Genomic DNA, 22,394 nt, shown 5'->3' with positions numbered 1-22,394 from the left:
GCAGGCTCAGCGGCCACGGCTCACGGGCCCAGCCGCTCCGCGGCACGTGGGATCCTCCCGGACCGGGGCGCGAACCCGGTTCCCCTGTATCGGCAGGCGGACGCGCAACCACTGCGCCACCAGGGAAGCCCTCCCCCAGGTCTTTTGAAGCAAATCCCAGCCAGCATCCTGTCATTTGACCCATAAATATTTTAGTAGATAGCTCATCATGGGTTTTTGTTTTTGTTTTTTGGCCGTGCCGCACGGCTTGCGGGATCTCAGTTCCCTGACCAGGGATCGAACCCACGCCCCCTGCAGTGGAAGCACAGAGTTCTAACCACTGGACTGCCAGGGAAGTCCCTCATTCTGTTTTAAAAACAAAAGTCCTGAGTCCAGTATTACAAGTCAAAAAATCAAGTTTTTCTTGAATATCATCAGGTGCCCGACTTACGCTCCAATTTCCCCTGTTGTCTGGTCATTTTTGGGGCAACTCTGGAATCAAACAAGGTCCATAGGTTGTGACTGGTAGATGTACCTCTCCTGTCTTTTACTCTGCACGTTCTCTCTGCATCTGTTTTTGCTCTTTGTTGAGGAACCCAGGCCGTCTGTGGGTGGGGTCTCCACCCTGGACCTTGCCGAGCGCATCCCCGTGGTCCCGACACATGAGCCAGCGTGTCCCCCGTCCCTTGGTGCTGGTGGGGTGGGGGCAGTCTTTGGGAGGACTCCCTCCCCCGTGGTGGTGGTGGAGGTGCGTGCTTTCCTGCGGCCGTTTCTTTTGTCCTGTATCGGGACCTGGGTCATTATGGCTTCCATCCATCATCTCATTTAGAGGTCGCAAATGGTAATTTTCGACTTCTGACATTCTTTCTCCATTTATTAACCCAACATATTTCTGACAACTTAACTATTTGGTTTTGCCCCAAGACGTAGTTCCTGTAGGAAAGGCAGGAGACATGCTTGAATTTTTTCCTTGATATTTCCAGCTTTCAGAATAATGGGTTGGTTCTCTGCTTAGAACATCCTCCAGAGGGTGAGGGTGTTAGGCTTTTGTGGGGGGTTGTGGCGTCATCATGAGATCATGGAGTTAAACATAGTTTAATGAGTCTTAATCGCCATGGTCATCGTCTCATCGGTGCTCAGACAGACCCACCTCTGGGCTGCGTTTGTCTGTTGTTTCCTCAGGATGAGACTCAGGTCAGAGTGTCACAGGTATGATGCTGTGTCCACAGTGCGTCTGACCAGGAGGTCTGTGATGTCATTTTGTCCCCATATGCATGTTGTAGAGAGTTTGGTTTTTTTTAAAAATTAATATTGTAAAGCAACTCTATTCCAATAAAAGTTAATTTTAAAAAAATTAAATTAAGTTTTGTACTTATCCAAAATTGTTTCCGTGGTTCCAAAGTCAGGGTATTTTCAGAGAAATCAGCTTTCTCTCTCTGTAACCCTCATTCCTTCTCTTCCCCTATAGAGAACCAGTTGTCTTTTAATTGTACAGTCTATCCTTCCATTGAACTTTTATAGAAGCAAATGTGTATATTTGGCCTACCTCCCGCCTTAGATAAACGTTTGTGTGTTTTCACTTTCCCCACACCGACAATCGCGTCCCGGAGGTCCCTCCAGAATGGTTCTCAAAGCTGTTCCGTGTTCCATCTGCATCTGCCCTGTGGCTGTAGGGTGTGGGTAACCTGCCTGCTCCCTGTTCCCTGTTACATAGATACAGGTGCTTCTCAGCAGGCGGTCTGCGCCTCGAGTGCATGGGCCACACTTATGTCTATACCCTGAGGATCTAGCGTGATGTCTTGGATATAACAGGAGCTCTGTGCTTGGAGGGATACCTTGCAGGGAAACCTGGTCAGAGCTGGAGTTTGCACAGAGAGACTGTCCCTCCCTGCGCTCTCTCTTCCGTCTCAGTACCCGGGGGAGTACAGTGTGGACGAGAGGATGTCGTCCCCCCTCGGGACCCACAGAGATGTTCTGGTTACCGCTGTGCCTGCATCTGTGCGCTAGGGTGGCCACCCCTGGTCTGCAGGGGGCCGCGGTGATGGGGAGCTTTGCTCTGGAGTTGGGACCCAGGCTTCTGGTTCCTGACTTAGCCCCGAGTGATCAGGTAGCCGTGGACCTTTCACCATTCAGGGCCTGGTTGCCCCCATCCGCAAAACGCCTAAGTGGTCAGTGTTCAAGTTCCATTTAATTACCTGTAGTACTTTTTCTCCAGCAGCAGGCTGTTATTCTTCTCGGAGGAGAGGAAATAGCCCAGGTTCACAGCGGCTTTCTTCGGTTATTACATATTGAGGAGTACAAATGTTCCCGAGAGAAGATGGCAGAGGATGAAGGATGGGAAATGGAAATGCTTCCTGGCTCGGGACTGGGGGCAGGATCCTAAATTTGTTAAAGAAGCACATAAATAAATGAAAAGCATCATCCATTTTCATTTGGCCCCAAATGCATTTCGGTTGTTGCTGCTTTTTGAGCACAAACACACACTCCAGCGTAGTTTCTGAGCAAAAGTGTGCATTTATCGACCACCTGCTGGGTGCAGGCTCTGGGAAGGGAGAGTCTCCAGCATCGTAAGCTGCACACACAGGCCCTTCCTGAAAGTGACTTGGCACGGAATACGGAGCTTAGAGGGAAAGTGCTTATGGGGTGTCGGGGGTCCGGGGCCTCCTGGGTGCTGGGCTCAGCCCGAGGGTCCCTGACCCGTGTGCGGGTTCTGTGATGCCAAGCGGTTTCTTCCTCCCCACTTGACGTGAGGCCTGTGGACTCCTCTCTGGATGGACGTGCTGGAGGGTGGTCCCCGCGGCCACACCCTGGGGGCTTGGGCCCTCGGGACGGGGATCCCTCATCTCTGAGCCACCGACACAGGTGCCAGACACACTGTGGTGGTTCCTGGGGAGGGTGCCTCTGGGAAAGGGGCCCTTTGCTCCTGAGCCCCCCTCTGCTCTCGGGAGCTCCCCTTCCTGCCCCAACACACGGCGGGTCGGTGTGGCCAGCTGTGAGGCCTCTGGGAGGGCTTCCTGGAGAAGGTGGCCAGGGAGGCGGCAGGAGGGTGGCCGTCTGCCTCCTGTGGCCTGAGGGCCTCCCTCTGGGTGCCGAGGCTGAACAGAGGGGCCTGGAGGGAAGGAAGTTTCTGGGCGCCAGTCTGGGTGATTCAGGCCGAGGACGCCCTTTCTCACCACCGAAAACAGCAGCGCGGGAGCTGCCTGCTGCTAGAGGCGTCCGATGGGGCAGCCACCCGAAGCCGGCCGGGGATGGGTTAGGTGTGGCGTTGGTCGGATACCTCCGGACCCGCCCCTTTGGGCCCGGGCCTGCAGATGTCCGTCTGGGGGGTCTGGCTTTTCTTAAAAAATATAAATTTATTTATTTACTTTTGGCTGCGTTGGGTCTTTGTTGCTGCGCGCGGGCTTTTCTCTAGTTGCGTCGAGCGGGGGCTACTCTTCGTTGCGTCGCGCGGGCTTCTCACTGCGGTGGCGTCTCTTGTTGCGGAGCACGGGCTCTAGGCGCGTGGGCTTCAGTAGTTGTGGCTCGCGGGCTCAGCAGCTGTGGCTCGCGGGCTCTAGAGCGCAGGCTCGGCAGTCGTGGTGCACGGGCTTAGTTGCTCCGCGGCACGTGGGATCCTCCCGGACCAGGGCTCGAACCCGTCTTCCCTGCGCTGGCAGGTGGATTCTTAACCACTGCGCCACCAGGCAAGTCCCGGCCTGGCTTTTTAAAAAAACTCGGCTCCTCCTGTGTATTCGGTGATGTTGAGCTGAGAGGATAAACTCCCAGTGCCGGAGGCTGGGTCGGACAGTTCTGACCCTGTAGTGACGCGCTTGTCGAGTGGTTTCTGCCCTTTCGTGAGGACCGCAAATGGGTGACCCAGACAGACGGGAAGGGAGCAAACAGATCGGATAAGCGGCAGATTAAGACAGAGATGAGACTGCACGTCCATATCATTGAGGACTTATCTGGGAAAAAAATGAAATTGGCCCCGAAGAAAATGGCGTGTCTGACCCACTGGGCTGGCTCTGAATTGCATATTTCTAGGTCACTCCTGCTGCCCAGCGGGAACCTGCTCCTTGCTTATCCCTGCAGATGTCCGGCCCTGCCTCCTCGCTGGACAGAGGCGAGCTGGCCCCCCAGGCAGTCCTGGCTCAGCGCCCAGCAGAGCACGTCCCCTGCCTGGGCCCTGAGAGCTCGGCAGACGGTGGAGCGGGGCTGGGGGCTGGGGGCTGGGCACACGCATATTTCCTGGTTCGGTGCTGGCCAGGGCCCTGGAGCCCGGACCTTGGCCGTCAGAGCAGCGCGCCACCTCTTGCTGAAAGGTGGTCATCGGTCCCTGAAAATCAGCTGTTCTGGGTGGAAACACTGGCTGGGATCCTGTTCCCTCTTATTTTACACGGGAAATGTTTTAATGCACTGCTTCTTCACCCCAGACCCCCAGTCAGTTTCCTAAAATGTATGGGAAAGGCAGTGGTGTGCCAGCATCTAGGCTGCAGCCTGTCGTGTGGGCACGTAAGAGCTTAAAGCGGCACCGCTTCCTGCTGACCAGGCCATCAGTGTGGTGGGTGGTGGTTTGTTCATCGTTCCATAAACTGTACCTCTGCATCCAGCAGCAAGTAACAAAGCGGTGAGTAAACACTGGGGAAAATTGCAAACGGAAGTTTACCATGAAAGCACGGCCTTTCCCATGATGAGCTGTTTTCCTCGAGGGGAGAGGGTGCAGGAAGGGAGGGGGTTGACTTGGCTGTTTCTTTAACTGGTTGCTGCAAGCATGCCCTCGGTTCAGGACCCAATACCTGGCACTTTGGGAGAGCGTGGCTCTGCCTTCTAGAAAGGTCCGAGGTCGTGGGGCTGGGGGATCCAAATTAAGCTGGGAGGCCGGGAGAGTTCAGTTTGGGGAGAGCTGAGGAGGGAGGTGAAAGGCAGAGCCTAGGACCACGGGGTGGGGCCTCCAGGTGTGCAGCCTGCCACCTGGCCAGGACCCAGAAACAGCTTTGCCAGTGGTCCCTGCATTTGCACACCTGGCCGGTGGGAAGGAGTTTTATTTAAGGATTATCACTTGATTTTTATTTTTGGCTGTGGCTGGGCCTGTTGAATTGTGTGCCAAGAGGACTCTTGCTTGAGAGTTCTACTTTTACAGGTTTAAAAATAGCCTCAAAGCTGTGTTCCTTCCTCCTGGTGGCTTCCCGGGGGGCTGGGGTAGTGGGCTGGGCTCTGGCCCTGCTGCCTGGGCATGGGTGGGCATGAGCCTGGGTGTCCCCTCTGTCTCCCTGAGCCAGTCAGGGTGGCCGTGGGCCGATAGGGGCGCGCCTGGAATCGCTGGTCAGGTGCTGTCCCTGCCCTTTTCCTTGTAGACTTGGGGAGGCATGAAGGCTGGACCACGTGGGTGGGCCGGCCATCCTGGTGGGTGAGCGCTGCAAGAAACGCTTTGCCACAAGGAGCTGCTTTCCTGCGTTCGGGGCGCCACGCCTGTAACTCATTTCGCCTCTCCCTTTGAAAGCGCTGGCTTGTCACCGTGCTGGTTGGGGTCCCTGAAAGTTCCTATTAGAGTATGCTTGGGTTTGTTTGGACTCTGGGCTGCGCGAAGGGGGCATTTTGGATACAGAAACCGAGCTTTAGAAAGTCACGTTGGACACCTGTGGGAGGGTCCCTCTGGGCTCACAGAGCAGCCCGGGCCTCCCCCTTCTCCCTGCTGCCTGCCTGCTCTTGTGGGAGGTGGGCGGGAGCAGGCTGCACCCCCCGCAGAGCTGGCCCTGGTTTCCCTTCGGGGCCACGCACCTGGCTGCTGGGCTTTGCTCACGTGGGTGTCCTGCTGAGCGGGGGCCTGGTGAGGGAATTGATGAATTACGGTGCAAACGTGTCTCTCCCGGGCGTGCCCTCCAGTCTTAGAAGGTTCGGGGGTTCTGAATCTTACCTTGGGCAGGTATTCAGGCTCCCCTGGCCTCCTGCAGGCTTCCTCCCCATCCCCTGGTCGGCCCCGGCCATCTGCCAGGTCAGCAGATGCCACAGAGCCGGCACCGGGTCTTGAAAAGGAGAGAATCGTCAGGCTGGGAGCTGTGCCGCGTGACCCAGGCAGACCCTGTGACCGCTGGTGCGGAGGCCCTTCCCGCCCTGCCGGGCTGTGGCTCCTGCTCCTGGGACCCCTGCCTGTGACTTAGGTGCCGGCAGGTATGAAGCTACCTTTCCTGGCCCGCCTGCGTGGCTGCAGAGAGGCTCAGGAGGGCGGCCCGAGAGTGGGCCTGTGTCAGGACGCACTTGTGGAAGGTCATGGGCTCGGGGCAGGCGTGACTCCAGGATGCTCTGCGCTGGCACTGCTCCCTGTGAGAGTTTGGCCAAGGCAGTGGGGGCATTAGGGGCACAGCCGGAGGTGCGGAGCGGAGAGATGCGAGGGAGGGGGCCAGCCAGGACCCCCAGCGCTCCCCAGGGGCCACTTGACCTGCTAAAGGAGGACTCTCTTCACGGCCTGTGGAGTCTCTGGGGGCGGGAAGGCCCTCTCTGGGCTTGGTGGAAAGAGGGGGGATTGTCCCCCCTCCCAGAGCCAGCTCAGCCTCCTTGGCCCGAGAGTATTGTCTCAGGGGGTGTGTGGTGGGCAGAATCGTGGCTCCCCACAGTGTCCTCGTCCTAATCACCAGAGCCTGTGACTGTGTCACCTTACGTGGCCAAAGGGGCTTTGCAGTTGTGATTTGAGTTAAGGATCTGAGATGGGGAGATGGGCCTGGGTTATCCAGGTGGACCCAGTGTCATCACAGGGTCCTCATGAGAGGGAGGCGGGGGGGTCAGAGAAAGAGGAGGAGAGTTGACAGTGGGATCAGAGGTCGGGGTGATGTCCCTGATGGCGAGGGGTCAGCGGCCAAGGAATGTGGGTGCCTCTAGAAGCAGAAAGGGCCAGGAAGTGGACTTTCTCCTGGAGCCAGCCCTGCCCACACCTTGACTTGAGCCCCTCGAGACCCATTTCAGACTCTGACCTCCAGAGCCGCCAGAGGGCACACGCTTCCGCTCTGTCTGTCGTCACTTATTACAGCAGCAGTAGGAAATCAACGTGGGGGGGCCCTGTGTGTGGCATTGCACCCCTGCCCCCGACGGACGGAGCAGGGCCACACGGGGAGCCCTTTGCTGCCACAGGTGGTATCCGGGGCCGGTGGCCAGAAGGCCAGGCCACTGCGGAAGAGGCCATGAGCTGGGCTCTGAGTTTGGAGGGCAGCCCGAGGAGAGCCCCGGGGGCCGGAGGCCAGCTGCCACGGGCCCCGACAGCCCCTGGGGAACAGGGGTCCCGTTGGGGGGCTGCGCAAGACGAGGCCGCCTTCTGAGTGACCAGCTCAGCGCTTTCTGCCTGGCGGGAAGTTGGCCTCCTGTTTCTTCTCTATCCGAGAGGAGGAGGAAAATTGATTGCAGGCATCTGTATCATCTTTGTCCTATGCAAGGAGCCAGCTGTGCTCTGCACTGCAGTTGACCTAAATATGTTGTCGGAGCAGACCCATAATATCCACCGTCTTGGGGTCTAATCATCGTTGCAGGCGTAGGGAGAGTTGCGTGGTCTTGGGGAGCCATTTGCTCAGAGAAAGGCTTGTGGGAGAGAAGTGATCAGAATGCCGATGGGTTTTATTTATTTAGCTGTCTTTGTGCCCCCAGGAGAGGAGGCACCTGGAAGAGGCGGAAAGGCTTCTTACGTTTGCTGTGAACTGGGACGAGTGGATTTGCCGGGCTGTACCCAAGCGTCCTTGTATCCACCGTCTTGGGGTCTAATCATCGTTGCAGGCGTAGGGAGAGTTGCGTGGCCTTGGGGAGCCATTTGCTCAGAGAAAGGCTTGTGGGAGAGAAGTGATAGAATGCCGATGGGTTTTATTTATTTAGCTGTCTTTGTGACCCCGGGAGAGGAGGCACCTGGAAGAGGCGGGAAGGCTTCTTACGTTTGCTGTGAACTGGGACGAGTGGATTTGCCGGGCTGTACCCAAGCATCCTTGTCTGCGGGGCCGCTGTCCCCTCTCTGGCTTGGGGGGGCGGCGTTGAGGAGTGAGGAGGGCGGGACTGCGGGGGTTCCTGGCAGGAGGGAGGAGCCCGCTGGTCTCGGCTCCACAGAGTACCCACCCCGGGAAGGCCCAGGAGAGCAAGGGGCAGCTTGAGGGGGGACGGTGCCCGTGGGAAGGGCAGGGCCGAGGCGGCTTTGTCGGGAGCCCAGGTTAAGAGGACACGGCCCGAGGCCCCCTTGCCTCCAGGACTGGAGTCCCAGACACGCTTGCAAGCAGGCGAGGGGCATCCCGGAGCTTGGGACGGGAGCTGTGTGTCCACACGTGTCCACAGCGGCCTGGCTGACCGTCTCCCCAGGGCGGGAAGCAGCTGCACTTGACCCCTCGCAGGTGAGTGGCGTGTGGGGAAGGGAGGTCAGGGGCGCTGGGTTCCTGCTGATGACGCTGTGGATGGGGAGGCGTCTGGGGCTGCCTTGACCTTCAGGTCCGCAGAGGTGACTGGAGTGTGTGCGGGTGACGGGGCTCAGAGGAGCAGATGGGAAAGCACCCAACACCCCGACCTTGGCTCCCAGGAGCAAGGCTGCGGTGGCGTGAAGCGTCTCACCTCTGTTTTCCCCCCGTGAAGCTCCCTGGCCTGCGAGTCCGCCCATGCCTGTCCTCGAGGGGTGGTGGGGAGCCCCTGCACACCCGGCCGAGCCCCAGGCGGCCCCCCGGGGACACACTCTCACTACTGCGGAGGGCCGGCCGCCCGGAGCTCGGGGGGCAGGTCTCTGCGGGGGCTCCCTGGGAGCTTCACCCGCTCCTCACCCGGCGAGCCTCGACTGAACACCTGCTGTAAGCCGGGCCCTCCGTGGAGGCCTCCGAAGGGGGTCCCGCAGGCGGGGCTAAGCAGCGCTCCGCGGGCGCTCAGGAGGGCAGAGGGTCTCCACGTGGCCCCAGGGCCCCGCCTGCGTCGGGACAGGAGACCCGCCTCCCGAGGGTCCGGGGTCCAGCAGGACGCTGCACCGGGCGGCCCTGGGGCCAGTTCACGCAGGCGAGGTGCCTGGGGCGCCACCAGATGCCCCCCCCGGGCAGGGCGTGGTTGCTCAGTCACGGCAGCGTCCCCACTTTGACAGAGCCTGGCGCGTTCCACTTGCGCAGAGAGTATTTGCTCGTGGAGTTGTGCGCAGGCAGTGGCTTCTCCGCACAACCAGGCTTACTTGGCGTGGGGCGGAGCAGACGTCCCCGTGGAGGCTGGGGCTCCTGAGCGGATTACGTGTCAGGGCTCTGGACCCCCGATCGTCTGAGTGCCCCCCGCCCCCTCCCAGCAGGTGCTCTGTGTGCAAGGACATCACAGGTGGGGACTCGGAGTGCCCTGAGCCCTCGGGGCCTGGGTCCCCGGGGACCCCAGAACGAGGCGCGGGGAGGCCGGGGCCCGCGCGCCTGGCGTGCGGGAGGCAGACGTCCCTCAGGTGCCGGTGGCCGGCCACTCACTCTTGGCACTGTTTGCTGAATTCCCACCACGGCCCTCCCCTCCTACTGGTGTCCCCTCTGCCTGGTTCTCGACCAGCCTGGTGCGTGCGTCCTGCAGTTCACTTGCTGAGAACTTGCTGTGCTGTCCCCACTGCCCAGTGTCCATTCACCGCATCTTTCCTGGCTTCCCCTTGAGCCAGGCTGGGTCCTGGGCCGTCACAGACGGTGAATCAGACGGCGTCCTCTCTCTGGGGCCTGAGTTGGGGCTTCCTGCAGCTGAATGTGACTTAGGAATGTGGCGTGCTTACCAGGGGTCATGTTTGCTGAGCCCCTCCCCGTGGAGCTGTGTCACCCGAGGGAATCCCCTCCCAGCACCCTGGGGAGGACCCGTGTTGTCCCTGACAGGAAAAAGCAAGACCCACAAGAGAAGATGACAGAGGGCCACATAAGATGGGAGGGGGTCAGGGGGGTCTCTCTGGGGGAAAATGGCGCTTGAGCCAGCCCCAAAGTCGAGGGGCACCAGCATGTGCAAAGGTCCTGGGGTGGGGTCTGACTGTGGAGGCATTTGGGCAGCTGAGAGAAGGCTCCTGTGGCTTGAACCCAAAGAGCAAAGGTGAGAGCCAGAGCAGAGGGCGTCGCAGTGGGGGGTGGGGTGGGGCCTCAGGCTGGAAGGGCTCCCTGTGTGGCCAGTTTGGGCAGAACAGTGTCAGGTTCTGACTCACACTTTAGAGGAGCCTCTGACTGCTGTTTGGAGCCAGACTGGAGGGTGTGAGGAGAGCTGGGGTGCCAGTTAGGAAGCAGGGTGCGAGCTGAGATGAGAGCGGGTGGGTTTGGGGAAGAACCCCGACACGTGAGGGTGAGGGCCCTGCCCATCCGCACCTGGCACGGGGCCCCTCTGCTGTAAATAAGCCAGACTGCGAGGGGTTGGGGGCATAGCCCTCTTGGGGCTGGGGGTCCGAGGCCTGGCTTCCTGCAGCCCTGGAGCAGGGCTCTCTGCTTTCCTGTCACCCATCTCCATGGCTGCTCTTCGCTCATTGTCTGGCCCCGGCTGGACTCTGCTTCTGAGTCTTAACTTGGAAATGTCCCCCAGGCCCTAGGCAGAGGCTGGCCCCTCCCCCTGGTCCCCTGCTTTGTGCAGCCCCTTTGCAGAGTCTCTTCTGTGCCCCCGGGAGGCACCAAGTCCAGTGGGTTGGGAGGCCATGGTCCTCAGGGAAACTAGGTGGCACGAGGGCCGCGCTGCTTCACCCCAGGACTGAAGGGGGTGTCTCTGGAGGAGACCGTGGCTGACAGGAGCCAGGTGGGCTGGCTGCCTGTGGGCTTGGTGTGGTGTCCTCCCAGCCCCCTTGTCTGGAGGGTCTTCTCCCAGGGGGCGGGAGGGACCACAGGGCCACATGCCCAGATCAGGGCAGAGCCCAGCAGGAGGGGCAGCGCGGGAGGCCCCGAGGACTCCAAATATTTACCGAGCACGTGGGTCCCGGCGCTCGGCAAAGCTCAGTATCTGCCCCTTGTTAGGGGCAAAATCGGGCGAGTCCTGAACTCCCCAGGTGGGAGGTGGGGCTGGCGCCTCTCCTTCCTGCCCCCACCCTGGACGCCCCCAAGAGGCAGCAGGGTCTCCCCATGGCTCTGCCTGCACGGGGCGGGGTGGCCGCCGTGTAGACACGGCCGCTCTGCCAGCCCGTCTGTTTCTGGGACCTGGGGCTGTCATACTGACCTTGGCCTGAATTTCGGGATCTTGGGCTCGGCCCTGTGTCCCCAGGTCTGGTGAGGCGGCCAGGACAGGAGAGGAACCTGCTGGGTCCCCCTGAGCCCCGTCCTATCCAGAAGGCAGGTTCCAGGCCAGCGAGGCCAGCGGATCCTGGCCTCCCCTGGGCTCCAGTCCACGCCCCTGATTTTGGTGAATTAGTTGGTCACGTTCTGAGGTCTCAGGAATGCGTTTCGGGACTTGCCCAAGTGAGGCTTCTCCTGTGGGAGTTTCCGTTGCAGCCTGTCAACCCCACGATTGGGGTGGCCTGTGACCCACCACCCGCACCGTGGCTGCCACACGCCACACATGGGGCTGACTTCTGCGTAGAGGGAGCGCTGAGCTGACCCTCAGCCAGACCCTGGAGCCCGCCGCTGCACATACACCAGCCTCGGTCCCACCGGCAGGCCGGTGGCCCTGACCCTGGGCCGTCGTGGTGTCGGCTCGGAACCTCCCGGGCCCGGCGAGGGTCGTCCCTCCGTCACCGTCGTCAGAGTTCACGTTGCTCTGTCCGGGGGGCCGCTCGGTCTGTTTTCCCCGAGGCTGTTGAAGAGGCCCCCCTTGGACACGGCTGGTGGGGGCCGTGGGCTGGGCATCCGGGGTTCATCCTGCCGCCGGCGGACGCTCCCCGAGGGCTCCCGCGCTGGGGACGCCGCGGGCCGGGCGCAGAGGCCCACCTGCCGGAGCTCCGGGGCCGGAGCGGGCGGCACCCGCAGGGTCGGGCGGGCCTGTGCTTGCAGCTGCTGCTGAGTTACACCCTGCAGAGGGCGCTCAGGAGCCAGCGGCTCACCAGTGTAGGCTGTTGTCATTGTCCCCGAGCGACCTGGGGAGTGGGGTCTCGGGGGAGAGCATGCTGACCGCAGGCTGAGCCGCAGGTGGGCGAGCACAGCCCCGCCCCGTGGAGCCCGTGTGGTCCCTTGCCCGGGACCATCTCGGGGACGCTGGCAGGCGCTAGCCCTGCTGCCTGGACGCTCCCCTCTCAGGGGCAGGGGGCTCGATCCTTCTCCGCGCGCAGGCCCGCTCACGTTTGCCCTCGGCTCAGGCTCACCGAACGGGGCTGTTCCTACGGCCCAACCTGCCCCCCGCCCACCGCCGAGGGTGGCTCTCGGTTTGGGTCACTTCTTTATCGCGAGCGTCCGGAGCGTGCCTGGTGCACGAGGCTGCCCAGTGCTCGCTGGTGGAGTGGCCGGTGCGGGCCCTGAGCTGCTCCGGTTCAGCCTGGCCCAGGCCGTCAGGTTTGTTTTGCAACTTTAGCTGTTTGCAGAAAAGCGGAAACGGGATCATCGGCCCAAAGCAGCTGCCCGCGGAGGCGCCGATCTCTGGTCTTGGCCCTCGACACGCTGTCGCGTGGGCAATGGGTGTCTGTTGAGGATGTGACTCCACGTGGCTTTGTAGCTGGGCCACGGCATGCGCCGCGGCTGCCGTGGCTGCGTCCCTGCTGCACCACGTGGGCAGCCTGGCCCTAGGGCCCCGGTGGAGCCGAGCGAGGGGTGTGGCGGCGGCCTCGTGTGCCCCTTCGTAGCGCCAGGTCCTCTGCCCTCCGTGCGTCTGGGGGCCTGCCTGTCCCGGGTGGGCGGTGGCTCCTCCAGGGCCACATCTTTGAGACGCTGAGGAGTGGGGGCTCACGCCCAGGAAACGCAGGAGGTGGGCGGGGGCGTGAGGACCGTGTCGTCGTGGGGCTGTCGTGGGGCTGTGACGAGGACGAGCCCACCATGTGCCGCTTTAGAGACAAGAAAAAGCGGTTTCTGACGGTGGACTCGATTGCATCGGGCGGGATCCTGGGGAAGTTGCCTGCAGCTACCTGTCATTCCCCAAACGTCTGTGGGGTGACCGAGTGCGGAGGGGCTTTGTGGGACGGCGAAGGAGTTCCCCACCTGGAGTAAAAGGGTCCTGGTTGTAGCTGGGCTGTGCTCACTTCTGGGGGGCGGGGCGGAGAGCAGAACCCCTTCACTCACTCACTCAGCAGGTGCTCGCGGCTCTCAGGTGCTCGCGGTAGACTGACCCCCCAGGCCCAGTGCTGAGCCCTGACTTTTTTTTTTTTTTTTTGGCGGTACGCGGGCCTCTCAGCACAGGCTCCGGACGCGCAGGCTCAGCGGCCACGGCTCACGGGCCCAGCCGCTCCGCGGCACGTGGGATCCTCCCGGACCGGGGCACGAACCCGCGTCCCCTGCATCGGCAGGCGGACTCTCAACCACTGCGCCACCAGGGAAGCCCTGAGCCCTAACTTTAAAAATTTTTAAATTTATGGTTGATTTACAATGTTGTGTTAATTACTGCTGTACAGCAAAGTGATTCAGTTATATATACGTTCTTTTTTATATTCTTTTCCATTATGGTTTATCCCAGGATATTGACTGTAGTTCCCTGTGCTTTATAGTAGGACCTTGTTGTTTATCCATTCTGTATATAATAGCTTACACCTGCTAACTCCAAACTCTCACTACATCCTTCCCCCAGGGACCCCCTTCCCCTTGGCAACTACCAGACTGTTCTCTATGTCCCTGAGTCTGTTTCTGTTTCATAGCTTGGTTCATTTGTGTCACATGTTAGATTCCACATCTAAGTGATATCGCAGGTTATTTGTCTCTCTCTGTCCGACTTACTTAGTATGATCACCTCTAGTTGCATCCGTGTTGCTGCACGTGGGAGCCCTCGCTCTTGGGCGTCAGCGGGGGATGCTTCCCGCTGCCGGGGGCTCTGGTCTGCGCCTGCAGCAGGACCAGCCCCCGTCTGCCTCTGGTTGTGACCTTGGCCCTCCTGCACGGCCAGCGCTGCCCGGGCATGTGCACGGCGGGCGGTGCACGCGTGTTCTCCCATGGTGGGAGGAGGGTGGGTCTTTCCTTAGCTCCCGCTGTGGGCTCTTTGCTCCCATCGTCCCTGCAGCCTGGCTAGGCCCCCTACCCCACCGTCAGTGCCCAGGTAGGAGGAGAGCCGGAACCCCCGCCCTGGACCAGACTCAGCTCAGCAGTACCTGTGTCCCCCACGAAACAGCAGGACTTGCGTCAGGCTGGACTGGGCCTCTTCATCGATGCGTAACTCACGTCTTCAGTAGAGGTGGCTGGGGTGCTTTGGGGGAGACATGAGAAGTGCAGGACTAGGCCGTATGCAGAGCGGGTTCTGGAACCTTCTTGCACACCCCTCCCCTTCTGCTCTTTGCACGCGGCCCTCAGAGGGGTGGCCGTCCATGGTCCTGATCACCTCCCTGTGCATGGTGCTCTCTGAGGCCCCCTTCCTCACTAAGCTCAGGCCGCCCTGGGTCCACAGGCCCAGAGGGTCTGTGTCTTCACTGCGGCTCCAGCCTGGAGGTGGGAGGAGACCCGTCCTCAGGAGTGTGGGCTGGGTGGCTGCTCACGGATCTCTTGTGTCGTGTGGCTGGTTCAAGTCATCTGGAACCTTCTTGCCAAAAGCGAGACTCGCCGGCCTGGGTGTCTGAGTGCAGTGAGGCCCTCTGGGGAAGAGGGAGTCAGGACCACCCCTCAAGGGCTCAAGGCCCTGCCGAGAAGGTTGCATTGGACTCTGGTGCAGATTTAAGTAGAAAGGACGTAGCTGGGTTTGCTTCTCAGGAACCGAGTGTGAACTTCTGGGAGTGCCAGTTCCTCAAACTCAGTTTGCTTAGTTCGAAGCCTTGGAGCTTTGCTCGCGGCACATAAAAACCAAATGGAATCGTGTGTGTTCGCGCGGATTCTGCAGCGTGAGTCACAGTGCAGGTGTCCCTCGAGGAGAGCAGGATGGCTGGCCAGGGCAGCGTGCAGATGCCCACACCCAGGAGAGGCTGCAGCTGGCCTGTCAGCACAGTGTCCTGGCCAAGAGCCTGGGCTCGGGAGCCAGACAGCCTGAGTTCATGCCCTGTTAGGAACTGAACGTTTGCACCCCCCAAAGTGCACGTGCTGAAGCCCTCACCTCCCTGTGGTGGTGGTGGTGAGAGGTGGGCCCTTGGGAGGCGATTAGGGTTAGCTGAGGTCATGATGGTGGGGCCCTGTGATGGAATCAGTGCCCTTATAAGAAGAGGAAGAGACGCCAGAGGTGGCTCTCTGCCTTTGAGGAGACAGCGAGAAGGCTGCCGTCTGCAGGCCCCAAAGAGAGTCCTTGCCAGGAACCGAATCCGAATCTGACGGCACACTGACCTTGGACGTCCAGCCTCCAGGGCTGTGAGAGATAAATGTCTGTTGTTTAGGCCACCCGGTCTGTGGTATCTTGTCATAGCTGCCTGAGCACACAGAGACACGCCCACCTCCACTGTACAGTCTCCAAAAAGGGAGGCCTCATCTGTGCGTAGAGTCTGGCCGGTGGTCACCCCTGGGGACGGGGGAGGACAGGATGCAGGGTGGAGGGAGGGGCAGGGGCTGCTGTGGGGCCTGAAGCGCGCAGTCTTTGGATCTGGGTGTCGTCGTGTGGTGTCCACTTAGGGCGTCTGCAGCCACGTGTGTACGAGGTTCCTGTCGCCTCTGCAACAGATTTCCACAAACTGGGGGCTTAGAGTAAACTCCTTAGTCTCTTACAGTTCAGAGGCCAGAAGTCTGAAATGAGTGTCACAGAGCTCAAGTCAAGGTGCGGGCAGAGCCGTCTTCCTTCTGGAGGCTCCAGGGGAGACTCTGTGTCCTTGACTCTTCCAGCTCTAGACACTGCCCGTGCCCCTGGCTCTTCACAGCCAGCGGGACAGCACCTTCCTGTCTCCTCTCTCTGACCCCTGACCCTCCTGCTTCCTCCTGAGTTTCCATCATTGTGATGACATTGGTCCCATGCATGGAATCCAGGATACACACCCATCTCAAGATCCTTATCACTTCTGCAGGGTCCCTTTGTCCGTGTAAGGTGCTTAGTCACAGCTTCCAAGGTTAGGATGGTCCATCCTTGGGGCCATTCCTCAGCCCACCCCACACTCTCAGTTAGAACAGCAGCTACCTGGCACTGGCTTCCATCACACCTGGAATAAATGTCGGGTCCTCATTCTGGCTTCCCGGGCTCTGACGCCCCGCCCGCATCTCATCTGTGGCCCCTCCCCCCAGCCCACGGCCCCTCCTGCCTTCTCCTCACCAAGGCTGCTCCCTTGCACCCCACGCTCCGCCCCCCACCCCTGCCCTGCCGGTCCGCGACCTTCTGTTCATCCAGGTTCTGACTCAGTTACCCCTTGGTGCGGCTTCTCTCGAGCACCCGCTCACCCTCCCACTGCACCCCTCATCCTCCCGCTGCACGGTTCTCAGGTCGGCAGCCAGCTGGCGGAGCTCTCCGCCCCTCACATGGCTTTGCTCTGCAGCCGAGACCTCCCGGAACTGCACCTGCTGCACGTGTGTCTGTGGAGTGACCAAGTGCCGCCAGCGTCCCTTCCTTGGGGTGTCCTGCCCCCGTGGAGGTGGTTTGGTGAAATGCCTTTTGTGTGTCTATCTTGAATGGGTTTTATTTAGTACAGACACCCTCACCCTTGCCTTGCCCCAGATCTCGCCCTGACTGTGTAAGAGGAGCCCCGGTTGATGGACTCCTGCGGGCGTGCCCCCCAGGAAGGAGCAAGAGAGCTGCTGTTGTCTGAGTGCTTTGCAGACCAGCCCTCTCTCGGCACCTCTGCATGGGGGGCAGAATGGACCACGTGACACTCACCTGGGCTTCTCTCCCCTCACAGAGGAGGAGCTCCGGAAGCTGCGAGAGGAAACCAACGCGGAGATGCTGCGGCAGGAGCTGGACCGGGAGCGGCAGCGGCGGATGGAGCTGGAGCAGAAGGTCCAGGAAGTGCTGAAGGCCAGGTGAGGAGCGGGGAAGGGGCCAGGTGAGGAGCCCAAGGCCAGGTGAGGAGCGGGGGAAGGGAAGGGCCAGGTGAGGAGCCCAAGGCCAGGTGAGGATCCAAGGCCAGGTGAGGAGCTCAAGGCCAAGTGGGGAGGAGGGGAGGGCCAGGTGAGGAGCCCAAGGCCAGGTGAGGAACGGGGGAGGGCCAGGTGAGGATCCAAGGCCAGGTGAGGAGCCCAAGGCCAGGTGAGGAGTCCAAGGCCAGGTGAGGAGCTCAAGGCCAGGTGAGGATCCAAGGCCAGGTGAGGATCTCAAGGCCGGGTGGGGAGGAGGGGAGGGCCAGGTGATGAGTCCAAGGCCAGGTGAGGAGGGGGGAAGGGCCAGGTGAGGAGCCCAAGGCCAGACGGGAGGAGGGGAGGGCCAGGTAACACTGTCACCCAGGTAGCGTTGCCCGCTCGGACACTCCCCCGCCCCAAGCCCCTGACAGCACCCTCAGGGTCAGCCTGCCAGGGCCAGTCACCTCCTCCCAGCAGGGTCCCTCCACCCTGGGGCTGCCAGCGGCCGCCCCAGCTTCCGGAGGGGGTGGTGTGGACTCCCACCCACGTCTGCCCACGCGAGCTCGGCCCCTGCCTCACGGCGCCGCCAGCAAGAAGCGGGTCATTCCAGAGGGCTATTTGCAAGTCCTAAGCTGTGTTCTTCCCGTCCTGATAAAACCCCCCAGGGCTCCCTGTCCCTGTGTACAGCGTCCAGGCCGGCCGGCGGCCTGGCGGACGAGGCCTGGGAGCTGAGGCCGCCAAAGTCTCCATCCCTCCCCCTCACCAGCCTGGCCTCTGGCCCCGCACCCCTTTGTCCAGGCCCCCCTGGCCTGAGTGCACAGCTCTCTCCAGCTTGGGACACCCCCGTCAGAGCCGGCTTTTCCGTGGGGTGGCCTGGCGTCGTTGTCATTGCTGAGTGTTGTCGCTACGGTGGGGCTCTGAGGAGACCCCGCTCCAGGTACCGCGCCGCGTGGGCTGTAGCTGCTGGAAAGGCCGAACCTCCCGTGCTTCGTGCTGGCCTCCTCTGGGTCTCAGCAGCTGGCTCTCAGCCCCAGGGAACCGGTGGCACTTGGTTCCCTGGGGGAGAAGGTCCTTTAGTTTCCTGCTCTGCCGGGTGTTAGGACAGCTCCGTGGGCTTCCCGGTGCCCCTGAACGAGGGCCACCTGCCTGTCCCACAGGTCAGCGTGGCCCATTCTGCAGTTCTCTGGGGCTCCCCGCGGGGGCCCCCATGTTGGGGCAGGGTGTCACTTGCTTTGCCGGGCTACAAGGCCGCCACCCCTCCCTGGACCAGAAATCGGACCACGGCTTCAAGCAGTACGTTCCCTGATGTTAAACCTTATGTGAAAATCTGTAGACGTTCAAAGATTCGATTACATTTAATAACGCAAAGAGGTGCAGCCAGTGACCTGACCTGGGACGATTCTGGGAGATCCAGGTGCTTGGCTGGGTGTGGGGTATGTTCTCAGCCCGCTGGCCGGCCGGGCCTGGCCTCTCATGGCATGTCACAGTACTGTCACCCGCACTGACGCGCTTCTGTCTGATGCAGTTTGTGTTTATGTGCGGCTTTACCGGAGGCCTCGCTTGCCCTGGTGGCATCGGGTGGCGCTCGGCCTGAGAGGACCCCGTGTGCCAGCTCCCTTTGCAGGGTCCACGTCTTCTGTCTTCCACCCTCCCGCCACCCCCAGCCCGCTCCGGGGATTTAATCCTCATCCTTTCACCAAAGCCCCTTGGGTGCCTGGCCCCCGATAGGTCCTGAGGCTGCAGACAGATCAGTTTCTCACGGGTCTGCTTGGGGACCACCTCGGGATTACAGGAAAGGAACATCCAGGGCCAGACCGAGGAAGTAGAAGCTGAGGGTCCTGAGGAGCATGGGGTTTAGGAACCTTCTGGAAGGTGAGACCTGAGGGAGAGGAGGAACAGGGAGAAGCAGGTTCCAAGCAAGCGACCTCCTCTTTCCTTCTTACCTTGGTGCCCATCTGGGGTTGCTGTGGGCCGTCCAGGGTGGGCAACTGTGTGGAGGGCCACCTGCACACCTGGGTGCACACACACACACACACACACACACACACACACACTCGATCTGCAGGATTAAAACATGGTAGTTTATACAAACCTCTGTTTTGCTTTTTAAGAAAATTCCTGGGAAATCGCCTTGGTTTAAGCTTACTCAAGGTGAAGGTCATTTCTAGTTATCAGTCTGAAAGCAACATGGAGAAACTGCCTTTGACCTCCACTGGCCTCTGGTCAGGCCCTGCCTGGGCCCCACCCTTGGGTTTGCTCTCAGCGCACCTCCCACGGCTCCTGCGCCCTCCCGGCTGCCCTGAGGGGGCCGGAGGGTGCGTGTCACCCTCCTGTGCTGCACTGCCCACGGTGTTGGTTGGGGCTTTGGCCGGGTCACCCCATGTGGGAACTACACAGACCCTGGTGACTGCCTCCCGTGCCCAGCCCGGCCCTGACATGTGGCCCTGGCACCCCCCGCCCATGGGCTTCATCATTCGTCCTGCGGCCTCGGGTTGTTGCCCGCGGGATAATTAGATTCTAGAAAAGCCCTCCAGGCGCACTCCACTCCAGACTTGTTCCGCTGATCGTTAAACATCAGCATCAGCAGCGGAGGTTGTTCCAAAACATTTGGAAGAATCCACAGTTACGAGGAGTACAAGGGCCCTTTCTTCTGACGAAGTGAAGTCCTGGGGCGTTCGTGTTGCTCTGAGGCCACCGCTCACCCCCCACCTACCCGGAGCTGCGGGTGGACCCGGCTGGGAGGCCCTGATACGCTGTCTGCCCTCTGTCTTCCTCTTAATGTTTAGAACATCACTGCTGTGCGCTGTGTTGTCAGTCTGTTTCCCACGTCCTGTGCACGTTACAGGCACTCAGGATGTTCCATATGTGGTATGACGGGAAGAAGGTAAAATTCCCCGCCACCTGCGCCAGTGTTACCAGCCGTCTTTCCCTGCAGGCAGCTAGCAGCCCATTTATCCCTAAATACCTGTCTGATTCTAGCGGTGATTATGTTGGAAAGATCACACAGCCAGTGGCTGTGCAGCGTGCGGTTTCAATATCATCAGATGCAAGCCAAGTGGTACCAAGCACAGCACCCCAGACAGCCCCGCCGGCCACTCAAGACCCAGGCCCACCTGCGGCTGAGCCATGCGGTGTCCTTCAGGCCCACGAGTCCTCTGCAGCACACCTGGGCCCGGGCTCTGGTGGGAGCCCATTTGTTAGTGCTTCCTGTGTGAGCTGCCTCTTCAGGACCCCCGGCCGGTTCAGGGAATGTCCTGGTCCGGAGGCCTGGACACCTGCCCAGGAACAGAGGGAACCCAGTCTGGAGTCTCCTGCGTGCCCCAGCTCCCCTCCTGTTCCCAGTAAATCCCCGTTTGTCAGTAGCTCTGAGCATGGATGGCCGTTTGGGCAGCCTGGCCACAGGGCAGGGTGGGCGTGGAGGCCTAGCCCCCTCCTCTTCCACCATGGCTCCCTTCTCTGGGACCCCCCTCTGTCTCATGGTTCCCTGTCCACTGCTTCCCGAGGCTGCAGGCTCGTCCCCCACTCACCTGCTCTCCTCTGATCCAGCTTGTCCTCCGCGCTTCCTGCTCCAGCACAGCGTGGCCGTGATGGGTTGCAGTTACAGGTTATAAACCCGCAGAGCGGGTCGGTTCACGGAGATGTTGGAGTGGGATTGTTACCAGGTCTAAGCTGGTACTGCTCACCGCACGACAGGCCGACATCGAGAGGCGAGTTGTCGGGACAGGGAGTAGCGACTTTATTCAGAAAGCCAGCAGACCAAGAGGACGGTGGGCTCGTGCCCCAAAGAGCCAGCTTGCCTGAGTTAGAAGTCAGGCTCCTCTTTTACGGAAAGGGGAGGGGGTAAAGCCAAACGCTTCCTGGTTCCCATCAGCCCCCAGAGGGGAGGTGTTCATTTCTTCCTGCCTGCAGTCATTCGCAGGTGGGCCTGGGCAGGAGGTTTCCTGTGAGCTAAACAGAGGTACTTTAGCTTGACGCTCATTACCTGGGAGGCAGGGTTCCCAGAGACGGGCCACTATGTATAATTTAAGCTGCTAGGCAGCATCTCTTTAGCGATGAACTTGTGATAGAACACGAAGGTTCTTCCCTGCGACAAGATCACGTTGTGTGAACAGAGCGGGATGCTGAGGGTGCGTGCCTGCCCAGGGTCTCCCAGCCCCACTGTCTCTGTCCTGGCAGAGCCCTCCGTGCCCCCCCAGTCCTGCCGAGGTTTGCCCGGGGTGCCACTTCTCCCACATCCTGGGATCTCTGCTGCACTGGGAACCACAGCAGCAGTGTGGCGTGGTGGTGGCCCAGGCCAGTGCAGGGTGAGGAGGGCAGGTGGGCTGGCCAGTCAGGGACAGGGCACTGCCCAAGGGAAGGGGGTCCGGCCAGCGGCCGGGGGCCAATCTGTCAGGGCCTGTGGCTGAAAGTCAGGTCTGTGGTCAGGATCCGGCAGGTGGCCAGGAGCTCCGGGGGGAGGCTCTGAGGCCGGGTGACTGCTGTGGTCAGGTGCAGCGAGGCCGCAGGGGCAGAGCGCCGGGGGGCGGGGGGGCGGCACGGACCAAGCTGGGACCTGTGCACAGCTTGCCGGGCAGGGGCTCACCCAGCCTGTGGCCTTGTGTGGTGCTCCCTAAATATGTGTGTCGCTGAGTACCTTTTCATTAGCAGGCCAAGTAACTAGTATAAGAGCTGTTTGTTGTGAGCTTAACATTAAATAAAGAAGCAAATGGGTCAAAATTAATAGGAAAGAAAAGAGTTGTATGTTTGAGACAGTGTTCGGTCATCAAAAAACAAGAAGTGTAGGACTTCCCTGGTGGCGCAGTGGTAAAGAATCCTCCTGCCAGTGCAGGGGACATGGGTTCGAGCCCTGGCCCGGGAAGATCCCACATGCCGCGGAGCAACTAAGCCCGTGCGCCACAACTTCTGAGCCTGCGCTCTAGAGCCCGCGAGCCACAACTACTGAAGCCCGCGTGCCTAGAGCCCGTGCTCCGCAACAAGACAAGCCACCGCAATGAGAAGCCCGCGCACCGCAACAAAGAGTAGCCCCCGCTCGCCGCAGCTAGAGAAAGCCCGCACGCAGCAACGAAGACCCAGCGCAGCCAAAACTAACTAACTAACTAACTAAAGTGTGCCCGTGAGGGATGCAGCTCTGTTCTTGCCCCACTGCCCTCACCCGGCGTCTGAGCTGAGCAGCCAGGACCCCAGAGGGATCCCCGAGGGTGGGAACGGGCACTCTGGTGTTGGGCGTGGCTCCCGTGAGCGCGGGAACCTTGCGAAGCCCGGACTCATCATGCCGTGTCTTGAACTAACAGAGATCTTGCTTCTTCTTCCCCCTCTTTAAGAGCCGAGGAGCCGCCAGCTCAGCAGCCTCCGAAAGGGCAGGCCCAGGTCAATAACGGAGCAGGTAGGCCTGGGGGACGGAGATGCGGGTGGCGGGGGGGTGGTTCTGTTCCCGGGCGCACCTGCTCACTTCTGGGGATCCCCTCCTGTTGGAACTGGGTTAGTGTCTCTGACTACCGGTTGGTGAGT

The 22,394-nt window shown here is 60.7% G+C and overlaps 1 protein-coding gene across 1 annotated transcript in view; it reads left to right on the top strand.

Annotated features, from left to right (window-relative positions):
* LOC114485577 (GRAM domain-containing protein 4-like) overlaps nucleotides 1-22,388 on the top strand; it is a gene marked incomplete at both ends in the record, with an annotated part of 24,921 nt that extends 2,533 nt beyond the window's left edge. The window contains 2 exons of the mRNA XM_028487275.1: nucleotides 16,730-16,850; nucleotides 22,208-22,388. Coding sequence (XP_028343076.1) covers nucleotides 16,730-16,850; nucleotides 22,208-22,388 — 302 coding nt within the window. The remainder of the gene's footprint in view (nucleotides 1-16,729; nucleotides 16,851-22,207) is intronic.
* Between the last annotated feature and the right edge of the window lie 6 nt (nucleotides 22,389-22,394).

The sequence above is a fragment of the Physeter macrocephalus genome, unplaced genomic scaffold (assembly GCF_002837175.3).
Source record: "Physeter macrocephalus isolate SW-GA unplaced genomic scaffold, ASM283717v5 random_1036, whole genome shotgun sequence".
Classification (NCBI taxonomy): Eukaryota; Metazoa; Chordata; class Mammalia; order Artiodactyla; family Physeteridae; genus Physeter; species Physeter macrocephalus.
Note: the sequence above shows the minus strand (reverse complement) of the source record. Positions and strands in the feature narration are given on the sequence as shown.